Genomic DNA, 24,154 nt, shown 5'->3' with positions numbered 1-24,154 from the left:
AATCAAACAGATGTTGGCTGAAGATGTTGTTTCCGGTAAATGGAGGGTCTCATTAAAAATGTAGCTACTGGCTCTGTCCAGGTAGGGAGGAGACTTCATTTAAAATGTTCCCCAGAAACCTTAAGAGATTGCTAACTTTTGTCAGATTTGTATAATGACTTGTAAAACAATGCAAAGAGAGAATGAATGTATTTCCTGTCAAAGTACCTTCTCCCTCCTGAATCTCTAACCCCTGCTGTATTGTGGGTTTGTGCGTGTTTAAGCAGCCGTGCCAGATATTTACTAGGTTTGTTCCCCACATAGTTTTAAGATCAAATCTCTTCATACAGATCTTCATACAGAACTTCATACTGAATTTTTATGTCTCTACTACAGTTATGCCACAGTGATGCAACTCTTACACAGGCTTTGACTTTGAAATTTCCTTTACTGTAGACTTGAAATTACAGAGTCATAAATCTTTCTGTTTTCAGAGAGGTTAATTTACTGACCTGCCGTGTGCCCCTCCCCTGGTTTTCTTTCTGTTCCATTTCCTTAGAGACATTTCTCCAGATCCAGACTACATATTAAATGACATTGTTTATTCTTGTTTTATGTGATAGTTTAACAGAAAACAGAGGTGTCTGCTGCACAGCCTCCTGACTGTACTCGTTAGATTTGTGTCTCTGATGCAACTCAGTCAGAGTGCATTGAGGTTTCCACTAAGACCGGGTTGGACAAAATGAAAACAACTTTTTGAGTGTAAACATGTTGTATTATATCTGTAACAGTGTCATCAGAGACATGATCTCACTGTTTATCACATGTTTTCTCTGTTTAGCAGAAAACAGTTTCATGAATTATGTATCAGAGAGAAGGTTGAGTGTAAACCACTGGCTCTGTGTGTTCACTGTGATTCAGAAACAGCAGGAAGATGTTTGACTTGTGTTCAGGATCACAGCTTGAGGAAACTGCTGGTTTATCATTTGCAGTAGAGGTTTCTGAAAGTTATCTGAAGTTGCGTCCACACCTGAACCTGACGTGCTCGGACTGATTCAAACTGGTTTAATCCCCTTCATTTAGCTTGGTGTGAAACCTGGGGCCGGTTTCACAAAGATATTTCAGACTGGTCTGTCGTGTTGGTCCAGTCTTAATTGTGCTCACAGATGAGTCCAATGCAAGTTTCACAAAAATAAAGACTGACTCATTTCAAGACAAAAACATTATACACCTCACCCCCAGGGGCTGGTTTAACAAAGACAGACTGTGACTGTGTCTTAGAAAGAACAGTCAGACTTCAGACAGACGTCTGAATTCATCTGTTGCAAAAAGCAGTTTAGTTCTTGACTAGCTTAAGTTGGATGGTGGTACAATGAATTCTGGGTAAATTTTCTATTATTCTATATATTTTAAATACAAAAAAATGGCCGACTGAGGAACAGAATCCGACCACTGAGCTCCAATTCAACAGTTACAAGGACATTTTACGTGAAGAGTGAAACAATACAAAGAAAAATCTGTCTCTAAAAACTCTTTCCCCGGCTCAAAATGAGTCAGTCTTTATTTTTGTGATATGGTCTTACTTGCATTAATTCTCACCTATGAGCCAAATTAAGACTGGACCAACACTACCAACCAGTCTGAAAGATCTTTGTCAAACCAACCCCTTAACCTCAGGCTAACTCAGGCCCAAGACTAATGTTACCATGGTAACGATCAATGACACCTGCGCTGACCAGTAGCACCCAACAACAAAAACAGGAAAATATGTCTCATAATGTGTGGTTTGCTGACATTGTTATGGAGAGAGCAAAGACAAGGGAAAGAGTTGAGAGACGGCAGAGATTGTTGGGTAAACAGAGCTCTTCGGTTGAATGTGGTTCCTCGGTCGGCCATTTTTTTTATCTTGAAAAAGTCTTATAAATTACCCAGAATTCAACGGACCACAGTCTGGTTTAAGATGATCCAGAACTAAACTGCTTTGTGCAACAGACGAATTCAGACTCAGTCTGTCTGAAGTCGGACTATTTGTTCTATCTAAGCCACAGTCGAAGTCTATGTTTGTGAAACACAGAACACTTGAAAACCGGGTCTTGGTCCAGTATACGTAGTGAAAGCAAAGCCGAACGATCACAGGATTTCATCACGATCACGATCCACACAGCTACCTCTCAAACTCATGTTTGAATCTGTCTTTTACATTATCTAACTATTAGTTTATTAATTTATCATATATTTATTCATCATATAGTCATTGTATAATTGTATTATGTCTCACACATTAGTAAATAATAATAATATAGAATATATGTGATTGTAGCAGGAATTCAGTGGCTACACTACTGTTGAATAATCTGTTTATTGTGAACCATTAAAGAAGCCATTTATATTATTATACAAGGTTGCTAAGTAACCATGGTAACACAAATGAATGTCTGCAGGTGAAGATTTTCTCTTGTCAATGAGAAAGTCAGTGACATCACCAACACTGGCTGATGAATCTTTTACCTGCCTGACCTTCAGCTTTTCAGCAGCAGGAAGTTACTTTCTTTTGTTACTTCCTGTTCTTCCTTCCTATTTGTAAAGAATATAAATAATGATAATAACTGAATTATCATCATCAGACCTGTTGATACTTTTTGCTACAGAAACATTGAGCTGCTGCTGATGAACTCCAAATCTAACAGTGCACCAGTGACGCTCCTTTCAATAGGACAGGCGTTGTGGGCGTGGCGGTGTCAGGTCATGTGATCTCCATGTTTACTCTTCTTGGTCCATTTTGCAAACACAACAACAGAGAAACAACTCTCACCACATGAACTGTGTGCAATCATGTGTGTGTGTGTGTGTTGTGTGTTTTACCTCTATGTTCTGGACCAGCATGGCGATGTGGGAGAAGTCGGTCACCTCGGCAGAAGCCTCCAGCACCTGTGAGACCATGTGGCTCCACTGGGCGTAGACCAGCAGCGGGTCCTGGAGGATGTTCCTCAGGCCGGACTCCGACTCTGAACACAGCCTGGTCGCTCTGGATTTCACACTGCAACACGAACAACAAGAGATTTACAACAAGGAAAACTGGAGCAGAGATTTACAAGGCTGTTAAGTATTAATCATTCTTATATAAACAATAACAGAACTGATAACAGCCATTTTTATTATCACTAAAATGTTTAGTATTTACAAATCCTGTCCATTTAGGTCTGGGTATCATCGGATAATCCACAATTCATTTGTTATTTAAAAACAAAAAAATGTAAATCTTGTTATTTGTTTCAAAATCAAAACAGAAAAACAGCGTCAGAATCGAAAAATGAAGAGCCAATCAAAATGGCTAGTTTATGTTAATTCCTTTTGACATTATTTGGTTTTAAAACCAAAACCAGAATTCACCTGATTTTATTTGATTTTTAATTCTAAACCAAAAATTTCTCATTTGGCAGAGACAGTAGATCGGTGGACAGACATGAAGAGGAAGTGAAGCGTAAAAAAGTCAAAATAAAAGCCCAGAAAAGATAAAAGTGGAACATTAAGCACACAATCTATACCAGGGTAATGTTAGAAGATAGACATAAGAACGAATGAATTAATGAATAAATAAATAAATGCATACATAGGCTACACAATTAAATATCTTTTAATTTAGACATGAAATATCTTTTATCAAAAAAGTCTGGGATGTATTATTTAATTGCGTAGCATCAATTAATAGCCTATATATGGAAATAGCCTGTATGGTCCTTCCTATACAGTGTTGTCTAAAGCCTCAGGTGAACAACGGTCAGACTCAGCTGTCTGAAACGTTTCATAAAAGATCTTTTTTCTGTTTTGTTTTTTTGTTTTTAAATTACAAATGAATTACAGATTATCCGATAATACCCAGACCCATTTAATACAGTTTTATTTGTTTTTGGCCATTCTTCAAACACAAGTCTGTTCAGCTGCTCTTTGATGGAGGGGTTTGTTGTTCTGCTAAACCTGGCCAAGTCATAGTTCTTCTTTAAAAGCTCAGGTATATTTTCACAGTGTGTATGGGATCATTGTCATGTTGGAGAGTTTGCTCATTTTTCTAATCAGTATTTGAACATTCACGGTGCCAACTACATATGTCATCTATCCTACACCTTTTGCTCTCATCCAGCCACGTATCAGCTCCAACTCCACCTCCATGTTTCACTGTTGGCAATGTGCAGTCACTGTGGTGGTCCTGGCCAGGTCCACACCAAACATGCTGGACTTGATCTGATCCAGACACATTTAATTTGGTTACATCTGACCAAAGAATGAGCTGCCAACATTCATCGGGCTTCTTTTCATGTTTAATCTTGCAGTTTTGTGCAGTTTCATTGAGCAATGGTTTTTCTTCTTGAACGCCGACCAAAGAGGTTAACTTCATGTCACATGGGGGTTTTGCACTTTGATATCGTTTTCTTTTGCCTCCTCTGCTTTGTAGCATCAGTTAGCTTCATTTTGGATCCCCACTCTGTTGCTTAGAGGAGCTCATGAGAGTTACAAGGTTTGAAGAGTCAGAGACTTTATCAGCTCTGAAATAATTCATCAGACAGTTCTTAATGACAGTTCTTCACCTTACAAGTCCCTAATGAGTCACATGACACAGAGTATTGCGCATAAAAAAAAATTCAAGTTCATCAAAAAAAAAAAAGAACAGTGTATAACATTTGAAGGAATGTATGTTTGCCACATGGGTTGTACTTTGTCATAGTTCATTCATTCTCTGCCTGCCTTTGCAATAGTACTAACACTCCTGTCAAAACACTAATGTGGTCAACAAGATTCACGTTCCTGCTCAATAATGTTTCATATTATTCCACAGATTAACTGCTGGTGGCAGTGACACGTGAAGAAACCAGAAACCTAATGAAGACTTCCAGTTTATGTAAAAATGGATGTAAACAGTTCGGGCTTGTGTATGTGAAAGAGATGAGAACATACATGTGTTCTGGTGAGAAACAGTGAATGTAATGTTTAGAAGAAAAATTTCACTGGGTACCTTTAAAGATAAAGTAAAGCGACATGGATATTTATAAAACCTTTCTAACCCATTTCACTTAACAAGAGCACTTGCCAGAGACATCTGTGACTGTCAGAGTGTGACTGCAGTTTGTTATAGAGATGCAGTTAAAGTCCCTCCAGTCAGAAATGTGTTTTCTCATTGTTCCTTGACTGTGATGTCTGAGTTTCACAGAGCAGAGTGATGTATGTGTGAGTTTGTTTCTCTGTGCTCATATTAAATCTCAGTTTGGATGATTTTTATAACATCATCACTGGTTTTGAAGCAGTGATGCCTGATGGATTCAGAGGCTGCATTTGAAGACCGACTGTGTCACAGAGGCACGACTACACTGTTTCATTACGAAGGCTCCTTCAAATGTCTCCTTCATTTCCTGATCCACCTGTGAAGTTTTGAATGAAAATAACATGGCAGCAAACAACACTGACAGAGTGCTTGAGAATGATACTTTTAAATAAGCATTGGGTTTCAGCTCAGTTCAACAGCTAACGGTTCAACTGTTAAAACCAAGGGCCGTAAAACCTTAAAACCATTTTTTTAAAAAAAAGTTACGTGTTGTCAAGGTTGCTAGGCAACAGGAGTTGTGCTTTGTGATGAAATGGTAAGGGTGGGCACAGCTGGTGATGCAAAGCTGAAATCATCCATAGGCCAGACCCTCTCATTTCAATTCAGCCTTCACGGTCTACGAGGGGCCACACCTTCATAGACCGTGTCCTCAAAAAGGATGCTGCCCTGAATTGGGAAACTCTATAACTGCTTTCCGGCGGAACTTGACCGCTCCACTAATCTTGACACACAGAAGCAGCAACACACAGTAGCAGCCAATGAGGTATCTTCATATCTACATCTATGGTTTTCACCATCTGTCTGAAACTGTCTAGTTTAGCTCCTGTCTCTTTAAGACCCCCCTCCCAAAAAGCCCAGTCTGCTCTGATTGGTCAGCTTCCACAGCCCTGAGCAGGAACCAGCCAGCACCCCCGTGTCTTATTTCTGGTCTTCCATGTCCACCCTCTAGACTTTACTCACAGAGCTGCAGAGATTGGAATCCAAGGTCCAGATAAAAATGCAAAGGTTTTCATGCTGTATGAGGTCAGACAAATAAAACCTATATCCACTGATGTATAAGGCTTGGAGCAGAGGTCTGTGGAACTCCATGATGTTAACTTAGCACTAACGGACTCACTGAAACAACACCTCTGAATCTCTGACCGTTTTTATTTTCCTCTACAGTCACCACCATGTTATATTGTTCTTTCCAGGTAACTCAATAAATGATTAGGAAACTATTAGGACCCATTTAACAAAGTGTTACTGCCATTTATTAGTACGAAGGGCAAACGGGGGTTAGGGAACATAATTAGGGCGTCAATATAAACAACCTGATGCCTAATGGTTTTGTTTACCTAACAGAGCAAAACAGGAAGCAGTCCCACCTGTCTTCACACGACTTTATTTTAGGCTTTTTAACCAGCGTCCCACTTAAAATCATCATTACTCCCAGCTTAAGGGAACATGTGGCTAAAATAAACTAACTCATGTCTGGATCATTCCATTAAGCCTCACAAATCTCTCAAAGTAGCACTAAAAGCTTCATGACCTGCTGCAGGGAAGTAGAATTCAGACATGTGGAATATTTATTCAGTTTAAGTAGCTGATATTGTTAAAAGACAAAGATAAACACATGTAATAGTGACCTGATTCATTTCGGATTATTATTATCAGGGAGAATCTTGGGAATGGTGTTTTAAGTTGAGTACATTCCCAACCTCATCAAATATTTGCTAAACATTTTTGCTTTCACGAAGGATGCTGAAGGATGCTGAAGGATGCTGAAGGATGCTATATAGCTAATTTCCTCCTTCATGACAACTGTACGGGGTTGAATTTTTATATAAATATACATTTTATTAAGGCTTAAAGTTGTGTATAATTGAAGGCGTGGCCTCTTTGAGTGACAGGTGGGTGAGCATGTTCTCAGCTCCACAAACGCCCCTCCTCTTTGTCCATTTTTGTACTAGCTTGGAGTTAGGGGTGGAGTCAGACACTGCCAAGATGGCGACGACGGACCAGCCCATTCTGAGCTTTGAAACCGCTCTTCGGAAACCTGTGGGTGTTGTCACAGAGGCTACGTCCATCTCTATTTACAGTCTATGATTTTGACTGACGGTAATTTTGTTTGGGAACATGTGAATATGAAGCAGTAAAACACAGAATCACCTCACAGGATAAAGGTCTTCACGTAGGTCTTGCGTTAAAAAATGATATTGATAGTAATTTCACACAGTGCATATCTCTTAATTCATTTGTATTAAATCACAGTAGCACAACCAAACCTTGCATCGGTACTTAGTACTCCAGAAAAGAAAAACTGCACAGAGCATAGAGAGGAGGAACAGGAGGAACAGGACTTTAAGAAGTGCTGAGCAGTTCTAAGCTGCCTGGGGCTGCTTCAGTCTCTAAAAAATGTGCATCCAATTAACCCCATGACCATGGTGTACATGTTCCTCCTTGTATATGTGCTGGTAGAACATCCAAACAATATGATGACATCCTGATCAAAATCTGTAGTTGTCAAAAACTCCACACAACCTTTAATTTCCTCTTCTTTGATTCATCTGACATACCTGCAAAATCATGGGGTGTATGAAATTTAATGAATTTATAATTTGGACTTTTAAAGACATTGTAGGCGAAGAGTAGTGGTGAAAAACAAAATGTCGGAAAAATGTGTGAAAGAAGCGTCAAAGCGTCAGAAAGACACCAATCACAACTTCTAGTCAGGACTTTCACAATAAAATCAGAGCGGAAAACAGGATGCAGAGATTTGTGAATTGGGCCTTGATTGAGCTTTTGGCCAGATTGCCCTCCCCTATTGTTGCATCTATTGACAGAGCCAGTGTGGTAAGTTACACTTTCACATTTACATTTATTCTAAAGTTAGACAAAGTAATTAAAGGTCGGTAAAGAGAAGACCACTCTCAGTAAATGAGGACTGAACAAAATAAATTGAAACTGTCCTGAGGCGAATCCAATCATTTCACTGCAGATAAGTTTAACAGGACATATTATGTGGTTTTCATGTGACCCACAAGGTTCTGCCTGTCAGGGTTTTTAAACAGTGGTCCACTTCCTGTCACATACCTTTGATGCTCTTTGACCACAGCCAGGACGTCATCAGAAAGGTGTCGTGAGTCCACTGAGAACCTGAAGAGATCCTTAAGCTGAGTCTTGAGGAGTTCCACCTGGGACTCCTCCCCTGCCAGAGTATTCCTCACACCCTGCAACACACAAGCAGAGTCAGACTTATATTTTCATGTTGAGCTTCCTTAATCCAACCACAGTAATAATATGAAATATTGAGTATTGACATTAAAAATATAAATATAAAATTAAATCTATGTAGTGCAAAGACAAAAAGTATGTGTAAAGTGTATAATGATCCATGTTACTTGGGAACACTCGAACATTTTCATAATTGAGGAAAAAAGAATTCATCTGAAGATGGCACCACTGTCCCCTATTATTCTCCACTTTCCCTTCAGCTTCAAGAAACAACAGACCTCTGTGGCAGTAGACATCATGATGAGTCATAGCAGGAACAACACAACCTAATAACATAACATTAATGATGACGTGGCAATCAGCCAGTGTGGACCGTGCATCTGGCACATGTACGTAGGCTGATGTCATTACTAATGAGACTAATGCAGACAATAATCTATTCACTTTAGGTGTGTCACCATGAAGCACTGACATTGTTATCATTAGTAGTCTTGTGAGTTGTTAATAATTGACATGACTAAATGAAAAGTAGCTGTAATTACTTGAATTAGCTGCAGCTGTGATCACGTGCACTGACACATCTGTGCAAAGAGTCCACTGAAAACCAGAGCTGCACTAATGTGAAATACATCAGATCAAAATACTGACACACATCTGTTCAAGTGTTGTTGTGTCTGAATGTTCTTTTCTTTCTATGTGAAACACAGAATGTTTGTGATGTTAGAACATTTGAATCAGTCGTGTCAAAAATCCATTTCACTGTAGAGTTTAATGACTCACTACCACATGAACTAGTGACCAAACTTCCTTTAAAAGAGCAGGTACCATGCGCTAAGGCTGAGTCCATATCAAGCATCAACCTCCGAAGCTCAAACATGAAGCCAACGCACAAGTACTAAAACCTGCAGTTCCTCCAATGACCACTAGAGTCTGGCTCCAACAGTGAGTCAGTCCACATAGACTCCCATGTTAAAATGTCCAACTTTACAGCAGAAATAAACATGTTCACAGCCTGGTACAAAAAACAGTTTTTTGTAATTTCTTTTTTTTCTAATTTCCTCCTTCATGACAACTGTTTATATAACTCACCTGTTTACATTTTATTAAGGCTTAAAGATATGTATAATTGAGAGCAAAAAATGAAATATATAGTGCTTGGACTGACCTGCCTGTGAGATAAGGCAGACTCAGTACTTTCTTAAAACTAATTTGTGTGTGTGTGTGTGTGTGTGTGTGTGTGTGTGTGTGTGTGTGTGTGTGTGTGTGTGTGTGTGTGTGTGTGTGTTTTATACGGCATCTGCTCCCAATAACTGTCCTTATTTATATTGAGGTATATTGTCCTGCTTTTGATCATTGCTTTTGATTAGTTTATCCAAAGGTCCCATATAAATAAAGTTATTATAAAGTTATTATTATATTATCTTTAAAAAAGAGGGCCGATTTACAACATGACAACATACTGCAGTTGCTGTTCATGTTGTTTCCATTTTTCACATGAAGCAGGTTATAGACGGACACTCTCAGTATTTCCTATGCAGGAACTCAATGTTCTCACATTCAAGAAACTAGAATGAGTTCATCACATTAGCCTTTCAGTCCTCAGCAGGCCTTCATATCTTTGTAACTATAACTCCTTTAATGCACAAATTACAAAGTGGAAACTTTCTGCAGGACCTCTAAGATTACTGAAGTACTCTGATATATGGCAAACTAATGGAAGCATATACGCACTTGACACAGAGAAGTGAAAATCTGTTCTTCTTGAAGCCAAAAAGCTTTGGATGGATTCTTTCCACCCAACGAAAAGTGCTCTCATGAATTATTAAATGCACTTATCTAATCAGAGCATACAGTTTCTTTACAGTGAGGACCATTAGCGGAGCATGTTCTATAATAATTGTGTATTGTAATTTTTAAAGTGTATTCTGGGTAGCGACATATTTCAGCTACGATGGCATATTTGCAATGCAGATAAAGTTGAGTTGTTTACACCCTATTTCTCATATGAAACTAAAAGTGAAAACAGATTGTGTCACGGCGAGGTGACAGCCTGTCGAGATTTGCAGCAGATGATAGACAGATGAGTCCGTCACATCGCTCTGCATTCCAGTCACACCCAGCAGAGGCAGCTCCACAGGTCCACAGGTACTGAGTCTCTGCTGATTCCGACTTTTATCTGTCACGTGCTGCAAATGTGTGTATGAAACACATAAAGACTAAATTCTACAGAGGTAAAGCATGTCACGTTTATTCCCATTATTCTGCTACACGATGTGAAAGGACTGCTTATCAATCCAAAGCCAGCAGGGACCTGCCAGACATAGAAGTGGATGAAACCAGTGCATGTCGCAGCGTGAGGCACCCAGGCAGAAATAATAATGACTGCACACCTCACTGAGGTACTGAGTGGATCCACTTAAGTCATGAAGCAGATTCACTGACAGGGCTGCAGGACTCAAGTTTCCAGCGTGTGAAATATACTATGATGGAGTCAAGATTCATCATGTCAGGGCACAGAGGTTATTTCCCCTGCTAGAGGGACTGGAGAAAGAATGACGATATGAGATGTTATGAGAGAGGAAAAGAAATAGAAAATGAAGACAGGCAGCCACAGAGGACAATGGATAATGGTGAGATCGTGGAGGAGAGATGGAATGCAAAGTATGTTGGTATGCTGGAAAGCAGTGGAGTTAAATTAGCAATGCAGGAGTGAACAGTTACCAAACCTATGACAGAACATTCACCCTCAAGCCTCTTTTGCTGCCAACCAAAATGAGTCCAAAGCACCGAGTATCAAAAACTCTCAGGTCATGAATCTGGCACCAAGTGTGTGACCAGATTTATAATCCTAAACTTTATAGAGGAAAAGTTCATAAAGTTCTCACCTGAAAACGTTAGCTTAGTTTTCTAAATAAATAAGACCAGGCGATAAAATATATAATAATAAAATAAAAATAAAATAAAAAACATCAATAAAATAATGTGAGCAACTACTTTAAATGGAAATTAGCTAAAGCTGCTAAAATATGTCCTTTCACTCCCACATAAAACAAACTTCAAAGACTGTCCTTGTTTCACCTATGCAACGCTACAAAAATCAGCCTCCTCACAAAAGGATGCTGAAAAACTAGTCCATGCATTTGTTACTTCTAGACTGGTCTATTGTAACTCTTTATTATCAGGATTATTATCAATAACCCACAGAAAAGCTGATTCAAAATACTGCAGCTTCAGTACTGACAGGAACTAGAGAAGAGATCACATCTCTCCTGTGTTAGCTTTATCGGCTCCCTGTAAAATCCAGAATAGATTTTAAATCCTCCTCCTCACCTACAGAGCTATTATTAGTCAGACACCATCGTATGTTAAAGAGCTCATAGTTCCCTGTTATCCTAACAGAACGCTCTGCTCTCTAAGTACAGGTCTACTTGTGGTTTCTTAGAGTTTCTAAGACCAGAATGGGAGGTAGAGCCTTCAGCTATCAGGCTCCTCTCCTGTGGAACCAGCTCCCAGTCTGGGTCCAGGAGGCAGACTCCCTCTCTACAGTTAAGATCAGGCTTCAAGCTGTGCTCTTTGATAAAGCTTATGGTTAGAGCTGGTTCAGGTCAGTCCTTAACCATCCCTTAGTGATTCTGCTATAGACCCAGACTGCTGGGGGAACTCCCATGATGCACCAAGCTCCTCTCTCCTCCTCTCCATCTGTACTCATTCATATTCCATTAATAGACCTGCTGTATATGAAAAGTGCCCTGAGTTAATGTCTCTTATGGTTTGGAGCTCTGATGAAAATCCAGTGTTTAACCTTGTTGACTTCCATATGATGTTTTTATGTAACACAAAACATATGATGAGTGAAATAATCATCAACACCATGACTGAGTGTTTCCACCTTGAACTGCAGTGAAACAATGACAGCCTCATAAACACAGATTCAGACAGCCAGGGTTTGATACGTCACAAAGCTAAGGAACCAATCCTGTCAACTTGTGGGGATGGGGGGCGGAGCTAAATAAACCTGAAACCTTGTCAGTACAGAGAGTCAGAGATAGCATTAGCTTCAACCACTAACACTATGTCACCCACAGCCAGTTACAAGCTAACAAACAACATAAACAAATAAAAGATGCTAACTATGCTAACCGCTCTGATCCGTCTGCTAGTCTCTCGTTCTGGTCTCATCTGAGTCTGGGTCTGACTGAGGCTCAAACATGTGGCTGAGTCTCTCTGATGTTTCCTCCTCTAACCATCTTGATACTCTCTGCTCTTTCACCTGTCCACCTGGAGCCAGCAGGTGGTGGGCGGGGCACAAGGCCGGATCCAGAGTTCTTAATCAGGAAGTAAGAGGAGATGAGCTTCAGATCCAGTTTTTGACGTGAGAAAGCCATGTTAAAAAAGATATGACTCATAGCAGAGTTTAAAAATATGTCTGGAGAGGAACTTTAAAGACAAAAAAAGAAATCCATTTGTGCCATAAATCATTACTGAGGGGTGCCGGTGGTCTCATAGTTGGAACATGTACCATATATCCAATTTAAAATCAGAGTTTGTGCAGGACAAACACTTCAGAGAAAGTCGTCAAACACAAGGGTTCTGCGGTAAATCCTCCTTCATGAAGTTTATAACATACATGTTAAAGAGGAGCATTTTGGAGGATGTAGACTGTGCTGCTATCTCACTTGAGTAGCCAACCAGGACTTTCCTGCATCTTGTTATCATTTCCTTTAACCTTCATAATAAGGTGTTGAGAAGAACCCACCGTGTATTTCCTCCACTGGCCCACCATCTGCTCCTCGGTGCGGTCGGTGCAGTCCCCGGCCTCGCGGCCCTCCACCAGCTCCTGGTCGAGCCCCTGCAGCAGCACCCTGAGGCGCCCGATGTTATCTCCTAGCCGCTGGCACCGGGTCATGTACTGACTGTGGGAGTCCAGGCTGGAGCGCAGACCCTCCTCGGCCTCGCACAGGCCCTGCCTCAGCCTCTGCCAGCCCAGCCTCAGCTCTTCTGCCTCTTCCACCACCACGTCGGCCCCCCCAGGAGAGGTGCTGCCCCTCACCGCCTCCGCCACACCCTCAATGTGCTGAAGGGTCTTCTCCTCGCCGGCCACGCTGTCGTCCAGAGCCTGGCACAGGAAGTAGAAACATTAGAGCGTGTCACCAAGATACAGCTGGGAAAAATGTTTTTTATTAAATGTGTGACTACTGAAACAAATAAAGAACACTATGCAGACCAAAGTATGGAAAGAGTATGGAAATGTTAGGCCATAGTCAATAATTAAGCAACATGGAACATTTAGGAACATAATTTTTATCCCAATATTTATTTATTAGTTTTAAATGCAGTATTTAATCTATTTTTTTTTATTTTAAGTGTTCAATTTATTTAAATCTCCATATAGTCTAAATGTAGATGTCCATGTGTTTGATTATAGATCAGGTCTAGTTTCTATATTAATACTGTGAAAGTATCAAAGCCTCAGTCCACAGAGAAATGCACACAGCCTGTATTCAGAAACTGAGCCTTAAAACCAGCTGTCAGGACTTCTGGAACTTAGTGATGTCACAACAAAGCTGTTACTACTCTCAGCCATGCCCCAAGCCCCGCCCACCTGGACCCACCATCAAAACTTGCAGGATTTGGTTTCTCTGAATGTTTACCTGTTATCTGCTATATTTCTATTGGATCACTCAGAACAGTCAGCCAATCAGAAGAGAGGCTCAGAGCCTCCTCTTGTCCGATTGGCTCACCGAGCAGTTGTTACTAGAGCTCCAGAGAGAAGCCTGAGAGAGGAGATGTAAAACTACATTGAGATGGTTTTTGGTTCTTAAAACCACAAATATATCTTCTTCTGGATCAACACTTCAAATAAAACACAGAAGAAGAGGAAAATATGGAGCTTTAAGTCTATAATTCTGCCTGAATAAAGACATATATCACTGCAGCATAATCTGTATTATAATCTTATATTTGTTATAATGCAGTGTAATATAATTCTTTTATGATGCTTTGCTGCAGTGGCACCATTTACCACTGAAGATGTTTATTATATTTATATTTACCTTTCATTTTATTTGGTGCTTTTAAAGTAAAAAAAAGTCCATGTTACACAGCTGAAAATATTCATTCAGACCACCTCCTCCACTGCTGAAAATAACAGACAGGCTTTGAGACTGTGAATGTGGCGACAACAGTGTGAGTGAGTCTCACTTGTAAGGCTCTGAGTTTGTTCTCAGCCGTTTCCTCCCTCTCCATCAGATCAGTTAGCTCCTTGGTCTTTGACAGCAGCCAGGACTGGAACCTCTGAACACAGCCTTGGTACGTCTGGTGCTCCTCAGCGATCTTCTGAAGGAGCGACAGACGCTCCTAGCACGGCAGGAGACACAGCTCGTGGTAATTTTTAGCAGCACATCACAGATCACAGACGCCACATTCGTGGGTATATCAACGTGAACGTGGGATCTGAATTCTCCAGTGAGACTCTCCTCTGTCTGTGACTTCAACCACGAGTTGAAAAATTTTTAGACAACAAGAACACAGAGACAGTTCACAGGTAGGAGGTGCTTCCAGGGAACATTAGACCTTAAAACACAGCATTATTTAAATCACAACTCTCCCATTTGGAATCAGAAGCGCAGCTTTGGCAGCAGATCGGTTTGTTCATGTGAAATCATGATGGAGGTAAAGACTGACGTGGGTGTGCGGTTAAATCTGACTGACGTTTGAAAGACCTGTCTGAGAGCAAAGAGGAAGAGCAGCCTCATTGTGCAGCGACATGTACTCATCCAACAGTATCTAGTTCACACACACTTATACACACACCATCACCTCATTTCAGCCATTTGGACTCACAGCCACAGTTTTTGTTCCATTTGATCCCTCACGTAACACTCTTCAACTGAGCCAACAATATGTGTGTGCAGGAGTGTATATATACAGTATATGTGTGCGTGCGCATGTGGTTGTGGTGGTTGGGAAGAATGACAGAACAAAGCTGCTATTGCGACTGCAAGTGTTTCTCAAGGCCGGCATTTCCTGTTACAAAGACGCTGTTCCTCATTCAAACAAAAGGGATTCTCTGTAGTTTTAGTCAGGAGGATGAACGTGTTGTCATTTCATGGATCACCTCCATTTTCTGTCTTTGAATATTTGTTTAGTTCTTTTCATTTCCTTTGACTTCTCTCCTCCTGTGCTTTTTGCCTTCAAAAGTGTTTTACACACTCTCTCTCTCTCTCTCTCTCTCTCTCTCTCTCTCTCTCTCCTGGTTGACCTGTGAGCAGTTTACGTGAACCAGAATCTTCTGCTGTGCAGCCTTCGTTTTAGCAGAAGCAGAATCACTGACATGCATGTGCACAATCTACAGCTCATTTTGTATAGATTATATGTATCACAATATCTGTGCTTGACTGAGATATTAAATTCTGGATATCACCCAAGTTTACTTCAGACCTCTCAGGGGCCCCAAATCACAGAATATTAGGATTTTGAGAATAAAAATCATAATTTTACAAGAAAAAAAAACTCATAATGAGAATAAAGTTGTAGTTTTAGGTTGCAGGTTGTTTTAGAGGGAAATTTCAGAAGCTTTAAAATGAGGAGCGAGGAGCATCCTGGGAAGTTCTACTTTAGCGGAGGTTTCACAAATAAGGAGAAACTCTTTTGGCTCATCATCATCATCATCATCATCATCATCATCATCATCATCATCATCATCATCATCATCATCATCATTATCATCATCATCATCATCAGGACACTAGAAAGATTGATACGAAACTGAATCTATTCTGTTGTTAGACAGACAAACAGCTGCTGCCAGAAGCAGCTCAGGCTGACACTGACTGTCCTTTTATCTGGTTTATTGGTTGATGTAATATTCTAAACATCATGTCTTTTTCCCTCAAAATTTTACATTTTTAATGATTTTTTTGTGAATAATTTTTTTTTAGGCTCAAACATGTAGCTGAATCTCTCTAATGTTTTTCTCCTCTTACTATTTTAGTTGAGTTTGTGCTCGCATGCTGCAAACACCACAGTAAAAGTCACGTTTCAGAATAAAAGCAGTGATTGGTTGGATAGAGGACATACTTCACACTGCACAGACGACCAGGGCCACAGATGTGTGAGGTAAATCCAGCCATATCACTGCAAACCTTCAGCAGCTTTACACACACACACACACAAACAGCTGTATGCACAGCAGTGTTACTGCAGAACAGCGTGTAGATGAGAGCAGCTGTATTGTGAGTCAGCTGTGTTAAAATACTGTATATGAGCACAGAGAGGAGGCAAGGAGAGAACAGATGAAGAGCTGAAAGCAGCTGACACCAGGCTGAATGCAGCCTCTGTTTTCCTCATGCACCAGTTGTCCTGTTGCACCTCTCACGCCCTGTGGGACACCTGACACTTTGTGTACATGTATAAAGTCTGAATACGTTCAACTCTATGCAGCAGTGAAGAGTGCAGCAGAGCTCGGCCTCACCTCAGCTCTGTCCCTGACGTCGTTGTAGGCCTCCTGCAGCCTCTCCTGGGCCTGAGGCTCCACGCTGGCGTCCTGGGTTCTGTTGTGCAGCGCGGCAGCCTCGTCCAGCAGCCTCTCCAGCAGCGCCGCCTGCCCGTGGATGTCGCTCACCGTCACCCTCTGCTGGTCCACCTGCCAAAGTTTCTCCTTCACGTCCAGCTGCAGCTCCACCCCAACGTCCAGGCTGCGCTGCTGCCTGATCAGCCACAGCTCGAACTCCTCGTAGGCCTTCAGGTACTCGCTCCAGTGGAGCCACACCCACTCGATACGACTGGGCGTGAGGTGAAACAACACAAGGAACATTTTGTATCAGCAATTTGTGTGTGTGTTTCAACAGTGTTGACATGCATAAAAAATGGATCCTACTTGCTAATCTTACTATGTAATTAAAACCTCCTTCAGCGCGAAGCATCTATGAATTAAATGTAATTACAAACCACCAGCTATTTGTCACATTGAGGAGCTGCTTGAAAAAAGTAGGTAATTATATAAGTAAGTTTTGTTTGATTTGATTATCTTTAGATTAAAAAATAATCTTGTACGTATGCACAGGCGTTGCTAAAATAGTTGGCAACACAGCTCCTGAGATGTCATTGCAAATCGTTCAGGGAATGACATGGGGCCCCTTAAGGGAGGTTTCCCACTGAGATGTCATTGCAAATCACCCATCGGTTGCTTAAGGGGGCCGCATTTTGAGACATTGCTGTAGAGTTTGTCAGCCCTCGGGGGCCCCAAGCAGTTACCTGCCTTGCATGTTCACATAGACCGTGCCTCTGCGTTCTGAGGTAAATTCATCAGTGCAGTTAATTATTTCAGGTATTATTGCTCATGACTTGCTGTCGATCTCCAATATCTCACTGTACATGGTTCTATAGTACTACAGCATCGTTTACACGTAAATCTAATTTATTTATAGTTTAGTTATAAACAGAGCATGACACTTTATTCATAACGTACAACTGCATCCTCTGACGCCATGGAAATGAAAAGCTATTCATAAAAAACTATGAAGCCGACCTTGAGTCAAGAGCTTTTTAATTTAAACATTTGGAATCCAGTTAATTATTCTAATTAACTGCAGTCTGTAATTATTCCAGTGCTGCTGTCCTTCTAAAACTGTGACACTGAAGGAATTAGTCAATTAATCAATGAATCCAGCAACAATCTGATAATTCATTTGTTTAGGATGTTTATTAAATAAAGAATGGAGAGCATTATGTGGTTGCAGCTTCTCTAATGTTAAGTTTTAAATCACGGTAAACTGAATATCTTTGGCTTTTGGAATTTTGGTTCAAAAACAAGCAGACTTTTTGTATCCAAAAACGTTTCTCATCTGCAGCCTCAGGGTAACATTGAAATTTAAAAGCATGATAACAAGTGAATCAATCATCAAAAAAAACAAATCAATATTTTCAGTTTAGCAAATTGTTTTCTGTATAACATGTATAAAATGTCACTGAAACAAACAGCTTTTAAATGAATTTGACATTGTTGATGCTGTGTGTGCCTTTTCTTTGATCGTTCCGGTGTGGAACAGTCACCTGACAACATACATGGAGCGGTGGATCCGACCAAAGCTGCCGTCAGGTGTCAAAACACCTTCAGATCACCACAGTCCAGCTGAAGTGGTCTGCGTGAATCTGGACTGACCTGTGACAGTGGATGATGTAGGTGCAGGTCTCCTCCCACAGGCTCTTCAGATCTTTCAGCTTAGCGTGGGTGTGGTTCCTCAGCTCCTCGTCTCCGCTCTGCAGGAGGTTCTCGGCTGCCACCAGCACCATGTCCATCTTCACACGACCTTCGTGCTCCGACTGATGGATTTTCTGCACGTTCAGAGGGGCACAGGGAGCAGAGCATCATTTACCATGTTCGTCCATAAAACTGTACCTGACACCTAATCCTCCCCTGTTTATTTCTCCAATGAGAGAGATCATTTACAGTAAGTGTTATTATCTGATGGAAAAAAGTCCCACTTGAAACATTATATTTAAGACTTTTGAGGACTTGCAGATTTGCAGGAAAGGTAAGCCAAGGTAACAATAAAAACAAAGAAACAAAGATTTGAAAATCAGTGACTGAAAAGAAGATGGTGGGGATATACTGAAAGTATTCAAACCCCATAATTCTATTCATACTTTGTTGTAGATTAATTTTTTTTGTTTTTTGCATCTACATTCAATAACCCATAATGACAAAGTAAAAACATTGTTTTTTAGTTTGTAGAAACCGCTTGGGCAGCGATTACAGTTTCACATCTTCCTGGGTAAGTCTCGGGATTTACACATACTTATTTAGCTTATTTAGTTTATCCCATTCTTCCTGGCAGATTCCCTACTGCTCCATCAGAGTGGATGTATAGTGTCTGTGAACTGTCATCTTCAGGTCTCTGCACAGCTGGTCTGTGGGGTTTAATTCTAGGCTTTAGCTGGGACACTCAAGGAAAGTGAGAGACTTAGTCCTGAAGACACTCCAGTATCTCTGTATTTGGCTGAGCCAGCGTATAGCTCCTACTGTCACCCAGCGGTGACGTCCGGAGGAAGCACAGCCCTCAGCTGAATCGCACTGTTCACCACCAACCAGTTTGAAAAGGTTGTCCCCACTCAGTGACACACTCCCTTAGAAACCAACTCTGGTTACCGGCAGCTCGATCTTGAGAAACACAAAGTTAGCGACCGTCGTTAAATGCATTCCTGGGGTCAGGACAGCCAATGTAAAATCCTCTTTAAAAAAGGAGGAAAAAGAAAATGATCATACTGACTCGTATGAACCCAGAGTAACCAACCAAAATTATTTTATGAATGAGGCTGAAACATGAAAGAGAGAACGCCTTGCACAGTTTAAGAGTTAGACCACTGGACAGCACTTCATGTGTCACACAAATCAAAGCGTTCAAGAACAGGATCAAAGGCTTCCACCTCTTCTTCAATCTCCTCAGAATTTAAGACATCAAAGACTGAAAAGGCAGCTCTGCTGTCCCGAGCTGCTTCATTGAAAAACAAACACATCCTGCAACTTGAGGAAGCAAAACAGAAGACAATACTAGAGTAAATTGAGCTGGAAGCAGAACCTGCAGCATCAACTGCCAGAACAGAAGTCCTTCAAAAAGTGGATGCCTGCCAACTGCTGTGACTCACAAAACCCGAGCTTGAAACACACCCTTTCTGGATGCAAGGCAGCATGTACAGAGCACCGGTATGGATGGCGCCGTGCCTGGATCCTTCATATGCTAGCCGAGATCCTGGAGGTCAACGGGGCCAGCCTGGCAACATCACAGTGGCTGATCGGGTTTGTCAGGTGTGTGCTCACAAGCAGGGTGTAGGGCGTTCACCTGTCCAGTGGAAGAGGGACAGGTCGGAACATCCTCTCTCCTGCAGATCTCTCCAAGATAACTTTAATAACAGTTTCTTCATCTAAACCATCAACTTGTCTCTCAGTTGATGATTATTTGATTCTAGGCTGTTCTTGCTCTCTCACTCTCCCCATGCATTTATATTATACTCCTACTACTTATTATTATCATCACTATTATTACCTCCAGCCCACCTGTTGGAGGCTTCACTGTAGGAATGGTATTAGCGAGGTGATAAGGAGTGTGTGGTCTTGGCCAGATATAGGTTTGGAGTTGTGCTCAAAGGGTTTGGAAAGGAAATAAACAACATCTGGATGATTGATCTTGATACTAAGGTAGCAGGTATTCAACATGCACTGATTATTGTCATCTTCCTGAAGGCGGGCCTTATATTACTATTATTATTACTATTACCTTTATGTGCGAACGTTGTCTCAACAACAATCTCAACTGACAGATTCCCTAACATAGATATTAACATTATTATTGGAATGGGTTTCCTTGAAGAAACATTGTAAATGCATGTTATTTTATCCAGGGAAATGTCATTACATTTAAGTAAGTTAACACTTTAGTGGTTGATAATACAACACAGTGGTGATGCAGGTTAATGCTGGAAAAAAAGGACAATTAAGAATGAATAAATGTAGGAATGAATGAAAGCTAGTTAATATATTTATTGTTCAGTAAATGTCCGTAATTGTTAAAATTACACTTTTATTATCTTCAATAAAAGAGTATTTTCCTAAAAACTTCATATGTGAGCCAGAGAGACATTTCCCCGGCTTATTACTGTGCACAAATGTACTGTATCTATAAAGGCCTCATGAGCCCTGCTGATGCAGCAGATACACACAAACCTCCCAGCACAGAGTCCTTTACAAGCACAAAAAAAAATTCATGCAGGCATGGAAAAAAAAAAAAAAAAAAAAAAAACTTTTTCGAACATGTTTCTCCTCCACTGTTACAACTCAATCCTAAAGGAAAAATGTACGCTCTATATCCAAGTATATCCAACTGTAATACTTTAAATTAATTTATTCGTTTAAAATTGATTTTTAATTAGAAAAAATATTTTTCTAATCATTCAAAATAGTCTTTACAGATCTTCAGATACTTGGTTTCTAAATGAACTGTATTAGTATTGAGGTGTTTTTTTTCACTGTCTTATGACAGAGGACATAATGTTTGTCAGTTAGATTTTTCATGTGTCACTGTGTGATTTCTTTGTCGGTGTATCTACTAGACTGTCATTAAAAAAGGATCTGCAGATACTGAACTCTGCTCAAAGACCAAAACCTGCAGCTGTCTGGACTCTAATGACTGAGGACTAAAGTAGTAGCAGGGGGTCAGAGGTGAAGGGTCAAACAGAGGGTGAAGTATCTCACCTCTGTCTCCCTGAGTCGGGCCTCCAGGGCATCACGGGGCCCTTGGGTGTTGTCATTGGCCTTCAGCCTCTCCTGGATGGCCCGCATCCAGGAGAGGGCCACTTCCAGGCTCTCCGTGAACTCCTGCTGCTCCTGCTGTGTCATGATCAGTCCCGAGCCTGAAGAGAGGAACAAAGGTCAGACTCTACATCAGCTGATGCTTCATTTTCCAAACAGTGAGCATGATGTTTTAAAAGATATGGGTGTTTACAATGTAGGCGTGGTCTAACAGAAAGATGATACTGGTTGCATCATGGGATGTTGGATCTTGCCCATATGAGTGGCTAAAAGTCAGGATATCTTGGCTTTTATTTTGATGTTGTTTCAAAAAATCTGGATCCTTCCTAGCTGTCGGAGAATGCCTTGCTAAGTAACTTATGCTTCTTTACGTATTCGAGCAAGGACAAGTGACATACTATAAAGAAAAGAAAGCCTCTCAGAAATCACATGAAGGAAAAATCTAATTCTGCTTATAAGAATTTTTGATATTTTTCAGGCTTTCCTTTAGTCTAGATGAACTGCTAATAACAAACATTCTAGTTTTTTCTTTTTTCTTTATGTGTATTTACAAGAGCATGGCAATGTTAACATTCCAGGAATTCTGTCAGCTGCATTAAGGCCAGTACTGCACTGTGCAGAAACTCAATGTGTCCTCGGAAGATGCAGCTGGAAGCAAAAACCTTAAGCGAAAACAAACTGACAGAGGTTTTCAAGAGCCTGCAGTAAAACGTATGGAGGGAGGAGTCCTGGCTCTGTAGGAGCACAAAGAGGCACCACATCATATCTGAGAGGGAAAATAAAACTCAGATGGCACGCGCCATTTTCCTGAATGACTCATTTCTCCCCGACATAACATTCCTTCTACCCAGTGTCTGCTGGTTTTCACTCTTGAAACATGGAAATATTTAGAACTCAATGTCCTCAGTCAAAGCTGAAAAACACATCTCTACACATTTTTTTTTTTAGATGGCATGCTAGCACTTAGATAGAGTACATGAAGCTTGACTGCAGTTTTCCCCTTTTCTTTTTCTAATGTTTCCATAGTTAAAGGCCCTATTTGTAAGTTTTGCTAAGGCTACACAGCCAACGCTATCATTAACAACTGTTTACTTGCCAGTCGTGGCAAGAGCTTCGGCCATTGTTGCATTTACAGAACAAGAAGTTATAATACACCCTCTGTCCAGCCCTATTTCTTCAGGGCAAACTGGACACTAAAGTGACTTTGTATCGGAAAGTGACAAGACAGGCCAACCAGGCCGGGCTAGCTGGTTAGCATGCTAACCTCAGTAGTAGAGAAGAAGAAATAGAGATAGAAGCTAAACAAGAAGGTTGCTTTCACCCTCTTGAGACAGCTCTTGGTGAGTAAAGGGGTGAAGTTTGATGCTGAACTTGCAATGTTTCTTCTAGACTGGTAAGTAAACAGCTGTTAATGCTAATGTTAGCTATATGGTGATAGCAAAAACTTACAAATAGCTCCTTTTCCATAGTCACAATTCTAGAATTTTCATAATTAATATCACTCTAAATGGACTAGCAAACTTGCAAGAAGTCACTCCTTGGAACTTGGAACAGTTGACAATGCACATTGTAACCAGGTGCAAATTAGCTCATTTGCATCTGCAGATTGTGTTTCCTTTTCTGTCATTACACCATTTTATTTCTATTTCATTTTATCTGTAACAAATTCACAACATACATGTTAGCCTTTGTTTTTTTCATTGTTGTGGTTAACCACTGCATTCTGTGTGGAGATAGTGAAGCCCCGCCCTCCTCCGTCTGACAGCTTGTGCTGAAAACTCGCATGACGTTAACTTTAATCCATTTCACTCGTAATTACCACTGATGACGGTGATATTCAGTGTTTTTGTTAGCTTGGTGAGCTAACTGTGGTTACAGTATTCGTTTTTAATTCAATGACGCTTGTACATTTACACACTGTCTAACTTAGAGGTATAAGTTCAGTCCAGTGTAAACTAACTGCACGCTATGCTAGTTTAGAGGTGAAGAGTGAACGTTAGCACCGCACAGTAACGTTCCCAGGCTACAGACCCATACCGGTAAGGAGTAGATCTGAGCAGCTCATTATGGCACAGTAATCTAATGTAGAGCTGGTGTGAGTACAGGAGGCTACAGTGAGTTATCCGTGTTAGTAGGTGGAGGTAGGCCTATTATCAGTAAGCTAAGCTAAACAACGGTGATGATTTATCGGTCAGGTTCCGCTTAAGAAGAGTAGAAACACTCACGGCTTTGTGTTCATCGGGTGAGATGACCTGCTGGTGTCAACGCTGCCTGCTGTGTTGTGTACAGTAAAGTTATGGCAGGCAGGAAGTAGAGCCGAGGCCGCCGGGGGCTGGAGTCAACACACAGCCCGTCATGCTGCTTTCATGGACTCCTCGTAAACTAGGACACCAAACGGAAATGTAAAAGAAATGGAACCTTTGTTAATTACTACACAAAACTCTACTGTCAGTGTACATGGAAATTGCAATTGCAACTTAAATGGATTAGTTATAATACAACGTGTTTTAAATAATTATTAAAAAAAATAAAAATAAAGCTTCCTTGAATGAAACAAA

At 40.7% G+C, this 24,154-nt stretch overlaps 1 protein-coding gene across 1 annotated transcript in view; it reads right to left on the bottom strand.

The window, feature by feature from the left end:
* Positions 1-23,873, bottom strand: part of syne3 (spectrin repeat containing nuclear envelope family member 3) — a 53,191-nt gene extending 29,318 nt beyond the window's left edge. Inside the window, exons 1-8 of the mRNA XM_022751240.1 lie at positions 23,822-23,873; positions 21,540-21,697; positions 18,453-18,625; positions 16,764-17,073; positions 14,492-14,647; positions 13,047-13,406; positions 8,150-8,286; positions 2,842-3,016 (exon numbers count right to left, since the gene is read on the bottom strand). Of these exons, the coding sequence (XP_022606961.1) occupies positions 2,842-3,016; positions 8,150-8,286; positions 13,047-13,406; positions 14,492-14,647; positions 16,764-17,073; positions 18,453-18,625; positions 21,540-21,683 (1,455 nt within the window). The 5' untranslated portion in view covers positions 21,684-21,697; positions 23,822-23,873. The remainder of the gene's footprint in view (positions 1-2,841; positions 3,017-8,149; positions 8,287-13,046; positions 13,407-14,491; positions 14,648-16,763; positions 17,074-18,452; positions 18,626-21,539; positions 21,698-23,821) is intronic.
* Between the last annotated feature and the right edge of the window lie 281 nt (positions 23,874-24,154).

The sequence above is a fragment of the Seriola dumerili genome, unplaced genomic scaffold, assembly GCF_002260705.1.
Source record: "Seriola dumerili isolate Sdu_G_001 unplaced genomic scaffold, Sdu_1.0 BDQW01000149.1, whole genome shotgun sequence".
NCBI classification, from domain to species: Eukaryota; Metazoa; Chordata; class Actinopteri; order Carangiformes; family Carangidae; genus Seriola; species Seriola dumerili.
Note: the sequence above shows the minus strand (reverse complement) of the source record. Positions and strands in the feature narration are given on the sequence as shown.